We start from the raw sequence: 8,053 nt of genomic DNA on the forward strand, positions 1-8,053 counted from the left end.
CCTGTTCCAGCTCTCTGCCCTCAAGCCTGTAGGATCCATGGCATGAGGTTTTTCCTTGGCTGATGGACACCCAGGAGAGGAGAAAACCCTGAGTGTTCCCCTGAGTCTCCATGTTCCTGCCTCCCTCAGAAGAAATGCCACGATACTGCCCTGTATTTCCCTACCTGTCTATGCTGTTCTTGTCCTTCCACTTGGACTCCCTGGGCAGGAGTGTTTGAGATGCAATTCAGACACTGACCCTGCAGGTCCTGCCATAGAGATGTATATTTGAGAAAGGTAATCAAGTCCCCCTCCAGCTTCTGGGGCTCTGGGCAGTGCTGGGGCGGGGGGAGGAGCAGGGGAGAGGGGCTAGCAATGAGCCAATTCTCTCTTCAGAACATCCCATCCTTAGGACCTTTAACCATTTGACTGTGGGATATCTGGCTGGGCTGCAAACCAAGGTGGGGACAGGTGATACATGTTTTTGGAGGGGCAGAGTACTAAGAAATAGAAAGTTTGGCCCAGAGAATTCTGTCCTAACTTGTCTATGTCTTGTCTTTTTGGACGATCCCCCATGCGTAGGGGGAGCAAATGTCCAACAGCAGCTCCTTCAACAGGTTCCTCCTCCAGGCATTTGCCAACACGCGGGAGCTGCAGCTCCTGCACTTTGCGCTCTTCTTGGGCATCTACCTGGCTGCCTTCCTGGGCAATGGCCTCATCATCACAACCATAGCCTGCAACCACCGCCTCCACACCCCTATGTACTTCTTCCTCCTCAACCTCTCCATCCTTGACCTTGGCACCATCTCCACCACTGTCCCCAAATCCATGGCCAATTCCCTGTGGGACACCAGAGCCATTTCCTACTCAGGATGTGCTGCCCAGCTCTTTTTTCTTGTCCTTTTCATTTTTGCTGAGTATTTTCTTCTCACTGCCATGGCCTATGACCGCTATATTGCCATCTGCAGACCCTTGCACTATGGGACCCTCATGGGCAGCAGAGCTTGTGTCAAAATGGCAGCAGCTGCCTGGGCCAGTGGTTTTCTCTGTGCTGTCCTGCACACTGCTAACACATTTTCAATACCACTCTGCCAAGGCAACATCCTAGAGCAGTTCTTCTGTGAAATTGCCCAGATCCTCAAGCTCTCCTGCTCAGACACCAGCCTCAGGGAAGTCAGGCTTATTGTGGTTAGTGCCTGTTTAGTCTCTGGGTGTTTTGTTTTCACTGTGCTGTCCTATGTGGAGATCTTCACTGCTGTGCTGAGGATCCCATCTGAGCAGGGCCGACACAAAGCCTTTTCCATGTGCCTCCCTCACCTGGCTGTGGTCTCCCTCTTTGTCAGCACTATTACGTTTGCCCATCTGAAGCCGCCCTCCATCTCCTCCCCATCTCTGGATCTGGTGATGGCAGTTCTGTACTCTGTTGTGCCTCCAACAGTAAACCCGCTCTTCTACAGCATGAGGAACAAGGAGCTGCAAGATGCAGTGAGGAAGCGGATCAGGTGGGTACAATGTCGGGAGCAGTAACTGCCCTATGTGCACCTCTTCCCCATTTCCAGCGTATTTGGCATCAAAGCAATGTGTTATTCATTTTTTTATTATTTACACTCCTGCAAAAAAAAAAAAAAAAAAGAAAAGAAAAAAAGAAAAAAAGAAAGAAAGAAAAGTGCTATTTGTCCTCTGGAATCTCTCATTTGAATCTGACCCAACAACTGTGCTGAAGGAGGAAGCCAGGCTTCCCCCTTCATCAGCAGGGAGGAGGGAACCTCAAAGGCATACTAGTCTGAGCTCCCTCGGATGCCCCAGTGCAACGAGGAGAGTTTCCCACTGCAGTGTCTCTTTCAGCAGTGATACCAAAGGAGCTCGGGGGGAAGAGTCAGGCTTGCGCAAGTACAGATGGGTTGACAGCATGGGTCCCATGTGCATTAGGAGAGCTCAACTCCCCTGGCCACAGTCAGAGTGTGATCTCACATGCCTCTTCTGCAAGGGTGGCAGGCAGCTATCACAGTGGGCCAGTCCCTTCCCTCTACAGGGCTGCAGTGCACAGAGCAGAAGTGGAGGAGCGTCTGGATGCAGCCTGTGGGGACAGACCCTATGCTCTGCAGGACCATTCTCCCTCTACCACAGCAAGTATTTCCTCCCTGCAGCTGTCACATGGGGGCTGCAGCTTTCCTGGAAACACGTCTGCCCAACAACAGCAGGATTTTCTCTGTTCGGAGCTGTTCTCTTCATTGCCACACTGTGCTGCTGTGCTCTAGTGTGTATATACAACCTAAGAGCTCTCCTAATGTGGTGGTGGTACGGTTATGCTTCCCCGTGCATTCCTGTGAGCACAGGCAGGACGAGGCAATGGGCTCCTTTATGTCAGACCTGGGGTCCCAAATAACGTTTTGTAATAAAAGGGGATCTCCTCCGTGTTGTGCCGTGAGTCTTGCCTTTCTTCAGAAAGGAGAGTAAAAAACACACCCAAGGGTTGCAGCACAAAAGGGCCTGCTGTCCTGCTTGTGAACTCCATGGGCCCAGCAGGATGAGCTCAGAGTCCCAGTGTGATCCACCAGGGACCGAGGGCTGGATTTGGGGCTCCTTTCGTGGTGACCAGTGCAAGCAGAGATGGTGAGTGGTCTCTGTGTTGCCTGTCTGGGGCTGCTCACAGATGCCATCCTTCTGGAAAGGAAGCTGGCCACCAGGAGAGCTCGGGGGATCTCTAGGAAGAGTGTGTGCCTCAGGGGTGGGCAGGGAGTGGAGCCTCACAAAGTGAGGGATGTTTCATGGTGGAGTCACATAAAGCCCTATAGCCAGGTATGCATAGGAAAGGAGGGCTCTGCAATCCCTGCAGAAGCAGTGGGTACCTGGGACACCCAGGGAAAGGGGGCTGGAGAGTGATCCATGCACTCTCATGTAACACCACAGGCCAGAGCTAGGGCACACAAAAACACATCTGCTGCCATTGCAAACACCCTGGGATCACTCTCAGCACATCCATGAGCACAAACACGTGCTAGCAGTGTCGGTGGTGTTGAGCCATGTCTGTCTGGTTCTCCTTCCTACCCCAACCAGCACAGCCAGTGAGGAGTCAGGGGTCACCCCACGGTGCTGTAATCCCACCATCTGATAGCACTGCAGTGTAGCAGTAGTGCAAGACCCTGTGAGGAGCAGAGGGGAGGGGTGCATGAACTGCTGTGCAGGTCAGCACAGACCCACTCACCTGGGGAAAGACTCTCTGGGGAGCAGGGACATCCCAGGAGACAAGCAGGACAGAGCTCAGAGAGAGAAAATGAGTGCAAGAAACAAGTTTGAGCACCATCTCAGATCAGAGTGCGCTCTGCCTGGGGCAGCAGGAGCTACCGGAGGTACTACAGGGTCAGGGCTCTGGTGCTGTCCTGGGCAGCAGGCTGGGCAGTGAAGGAGCTGCAAGCCACTCAGTGAGTAGAAAAGTACAATACCTTACCAAATGTGAAAGTTTAATGGCTCTGAAATGCATGAAGGTATGCAATAGCAGCACAGTGGGATGGTGTGAGATGCCATACCACTAATGAGAAACTGCAATGAGAGGTGTGTGCTGTTTTGCATAAATGGTAGTGTGTGGTGGATAGGAGTTAGAGAGAGACAGAGAGGTCCCAAGTGCAGATGGCCCTGGGCTGCAGTGGTGCTGTGAGCTGTGAGCACTGGGACTCTGGTGCACAGGGGACCCCTGTCCCCCTGCCTGGCCCTGAGTAGAGGGGCCCAGGAGTGTTTTGGTCACCTGCGGGGAAAAGGCCACCTCTAGGACCTGTTTGTGGCACCTGTGTCTGCAAAGGCAGCAGGAGCAGCCCCTGCAGCCCCATCCCTGGGAGCAGGTGTGAGGCTGGAGCTGGCACAGTGGCTATGTGCTGTGAGCCTGCTTGGGGAAGCAAGCCCAGAGAGAAACCACTGTCTTCCTGGCTTGGGTGCTGCTGCAGGGAGAGCATGGTGCGGACTGCTGAGGTCTCGTGGGCTGTGGTTTGTGCGCTTATAGAAAAAGCTTTGATCTCTTGATGAGCCCCAGCGAGGGAATAACGGGCTGTTTCTGGGAACAGCTTTTTTTCCTGGTGTTAATTTTTCCTTCCTAAGCTGTGATTTGTATTCCCTACTTTCTCCATTGCTACTTTTTCCTTACTCACTTTTGTCCTCCCCCTCACCCTGCCTCTTACGCATCCATCCTCCACTCATTTACTGATTTCAGCCTTCCCAGTCACAGGAAAGCATGAGGCCATATGACTGCTGGCAGCTCTCCTCTCCCTGCCAAGCTGCCCCAGCACAGCTCACCTCTCCCCCGCGGCAGTCACCATCAGGCCGGGAGACAAAGCCAGACACGTCTGCCCAGAGTCTGGTGCCTCTCTCGAGGAGGCAGACGATAACCCCCGCAGCCCCAGTGCTGCCCAGAGCTGGCTCTGCTTCGCAGGAGGGTTTCAGCCCTGGGTCCCGGGAGGGGCAGCTCTCCTCTGCCCTGGCAGCCAAGCCACAGCCCAGCAGTGGGGTTGTGTGAGCCCCCTCCATTCCCTAGCATGGGCAGGGCAAAGTTGGGCTCCCTGCTGGGAACAGCCAGAGCTCTGCAGCACTGCAAACAGCAGGATCTTGGCCTCGAGGAGAGGAGGGAGCCAGAGGCTGTCACCAGCACCCTCTCCCATGGCAGCACATCCCCATGCTCTGCTGGGAGCTCCTCCAGCCCTAGGGCCTGCACAGGCCCTCTGTGGGCAGTAGCACATCCTGGGGCTGGGGATATTTTGGCTCCACTCCAGACTGGAGCACTTGTGCTGGGGCCCCATGTATGGAGCTGGGAAGCAGTTGTGGGAGGGGCCTGGATCCCTAGTGTAGATGTGAGGGAATAATACCACTGCTGCTGATGGTGGCAGGGATGGAGCCACCAGCACATCCCTGAAGCAGTGGGGCAGGGCAGGGGTGACTCTGGGGGCTCTGGGGAGAGCCAGGACTCAGATTTTGCCTCTAGTCCTGAGACCAGGAGCCTTCCTGCTGACAGCCCCTGCCCCAAGGCAGCTCCTACCCTCCCAGCCCCCCACCCATCTGTCCCCGTGGAAGATGCAGGGCTGAAACTTGAGCCCCAGGAGAAGCAGGAGTTTCCAGGGGGATGAGGGTTGTGTTTCTACTGCCCATGTACATTGCTCACCTCCATGGGGTCTTACTCTGCAAATGCCTTTCTCCTGCTGAATGGGACTTTTGTGAGGCTCAAGGGACTAAAGTGTGTCCTGCCTGGCTTTGTGTGGTGTTGGAGGGGTGCTGGAGGAGGGCTTTCTTGGGAGACTGGCAGGCTGTGTGTGGGGCCAGCAGTGCTGAGTAGCTGTGCTGATGGCTGCAGGACAGACCTGAGTGTCCTCAGATGCAGTGTCAGTGAACGTGCGAGTGGCTGCAGGTGAGCTGGAGGGCAGCCAGGAATTTGCAATGGTCTTGGGCTATGGGAGAAGGAGTGACCTGTGTGTCCTCGCCAGAAGGAAGGTGAAGAGGAGAGGAGAGCTGATGTGTGAGGGCCGAAGGAGGATTTGTGTTCGAAGGACCTTCCCTCCAGGAAGGACAGCAGATTGCTGGCACCAGCTGATGGAGGGGACGGTTGTGCCCCGCCAGGCACTGCCAATATTGCCAGCGTCTCCTGCCTAATGCAGCGTGAAAACCCCCAGGCTAGAACTCTCTCCATGTTCACGGCTTCAGGATGTGTCTGCCAGCTGCTGTGGGTCCAGGCAAGGCCTGGAAGCAGCAGTTCTCCTCCCCTGTGACCCTCGTCATCCTCCCCGGGGCTTGTTTCCAGCCAGAAATCCCTCTCAGCACAGACCAGCCATCCTGTGACAGCAGGAGCGCAGGACTGTAGAGGAAGGGCCACGTGCTGTGGCAGCATGGTTTCCCATGCCCCTCAGTTGACTGTGACACCACCCGCTAATGTCCCCTCCTGACCACCCTAACAGGGGGAAAAGAGCTTAGCCACAGCGCTGACCTTCGGCAGGTGGGCTTGATCGTCATCATGGTCATTTACATGTCACGAGACCCCTGCCCTGCAGTGTGCTGCAGAGCCAGGTCGTAGCATCTTCCCGCTGCCCTCTCCCCTTGTACTTGTCTAAGTCCAAGTGAAATCATGCCCCTGAGTTGTGTGTCCATGTCCGTGAGAAGCTAATACCATGGATCAATTACAGACTATTGCCTGACAAATTTTAAGGGAAGGGAAAAGTGTCTTTTGTCTTCTTGATCTCCGTTGCCTGCTTTGCCTATAGCAGGAGAGCAGCATCCTGTGCAACTTTGTTCATAGCTCCCTTTCTTCAGGTCTCTGCTTTCTGCACCTTTGCAATTCCAACCTCCTGCCCTGCATCTCCCTCCCCTCCCCCGTCCCTCCACACGCACGCACGCGCGCACACACACACACACACACACACTCTCACTTATCTCTTTGCTTTGCATCTTTTTCAAGTGAGCAAACCTTGACAGAGGCAGCCCAACCTGAACAGGCCGGTGCCCAGAACAAGAGCAAGCAGAGTCGAAAACCTCTTTCTTGTGCTCAGCTTCTTCTATGCCCAGCTGTCACTTGGCATACGCAGGCTTCAGGTGAAGTTGTACGAGGTGTGAAATACAGGAATGCCACCAGAGGAGAAAGTGTCACTCATGCACTTTGAGGCGTACTCATGACACACAAGCTATTGCAGTGTGACAAGCCGGGAAGGGCTAAAGGGAAGCAAGATCACCGTGATTAGAGTTAGATCTTCCTGTGTTTCCATTTTTTGCCTTTTAGCGGCTATTCACTGGGCTTGCGCCAGTAGCTCCATCTCTCATACCTGGGAATGTGGAACTGGACTCAGTACTGCTGGTGTGGCCTCAGCAGGGCTGAGCAGGGGGGGAGGATCACCTCTGTCGACCTGCCTGCAATGCTCTTCCTAAGGCAACCCAGGATACCTTTAGTTGCCTTTGGCACAGGGGCACCTTGCTGGCTCGTGGTCAGCTTGGTGTCCGCCAGGTCCTTCTCTGCGGCACTGCTTCCCAGTGGAGTCTGTAGTAGAGCATGGGGTTATTCCTCCCTAGGTGCAGGACCCTGCATTTGCTTTACTGAACTTCATGAGGTTCCTCTCTGCCTGTTTCTCCAGCCTGTCGAGGTCCCTCTGAATAGCATCAGAGCCTGCTCAGCAAACTTTTATCATTAGCACACTTGCTGAGGGTGAGCTCTGTCCCATCATCCGGGTCATGAATAAGCTGAACAAGACTGGCCCCTGTACTGACCCCAGCGGACGCTGCTGGCTTCCAGCTAGACTTTGCGCTCTGCCCTCTGAGCTCTGCCACTGGGCCAGTTTTCAGTCCACCTCACTGCCTACTCCTCTTGCCCATACTTCCTCAGCTTGCCTACGAGAATGTTACGGGAGACAGTGCCAAAAGCCTTGCTGGAGTCAAGGGAGACAACATCCACTGCTCTCCCCTCATCTCCCCAGCCAGTCATTCCATCATAGGAGGCTATCAGGTTGGTTAAGTATGATTTCCCCATGGTGAATCCATGCTGACTGCTGCTGGTCAATATCACCTTCTTGCTCTTCATGTGCTTGGAAATGGTGTCCTGGAAGAGCTGCTCCATCACCTTTCCAGGGATGGAGGTGAGGCTGACTGGCCTGTAGCTCCCTGGGTCCTCTTTGTTGCCCTTTCTGAAGACTGGAGTGACACTGGCTTTCTTCCAGCCCTCGGGCACCTCTCCTGATCACCTTGCCCTTTTGCAGATGCTTGAGAGTGGCCTTGCAATGACATTGGCCAGCTTCCTCAGCACTCCTGGATGGATGTCCATGTCAGGGCCCATGGACTTGTAGATGTCCAGTGTGCTGAAGTGACTGCTAACCTGATCCTCCTCCAGCAAGGGAAAGTCTTCCTTTCTCCAGACTTTCCCCGTGTTCTCCAGGGCCTAGGATTGCTGAGGGCTGGTCTGAGCAGTGAAGTTTTACTGCCGATGTGAGGAGTAAAACCTGAGGCAAAGGCAGCACTCAGGCTCTCTGCCTTTTCTGTGTCCTCTGTTGCCAGGGCCCTTGGCCCATTCAGCAACCTTTTGTTACAGATGTATTTCTAGAAGCCCTTCTTGTTGGCTTTG

The 8,053-nt window shown here is 54.5% G+C and overlaps 1 protein-coding gene across 1 annotated transcript; it reads left to right on the forward strand.

Moving 5' to 3' along the window:
* The first annotated feature begins 570 nt into the window (after positions 1–570).
* Positions 571–1,506, forward strand: LOC134154348 (olfactory receptor 14C36-like). Its single transcript, XM_062601098.1, has one exon. It carries the CDS (start codon positions 571–573, stop codon positions 1,504–1,506), a length of 936 nt encoding a protein of 311 aa, XP_062457082.1.
* Positions 1,507–8,053: the final 6,547 nt, after the last annotated feature.

This window comes from Rhea pennata, unplaced genomic scaffold (genome assembly GCF_028389875.1).
Source record: "Rhea pennata isolate bPtePen1 unplaced genomic scaffold, bPtePen1.pri scaffold_26, whole genome shotgun sequence".
Lineage (NCBI taxonomy): Eukaryota > Metazoa > Chordata > Aves > Rheiformes > Rheidae > Rhea > Rhea pennata.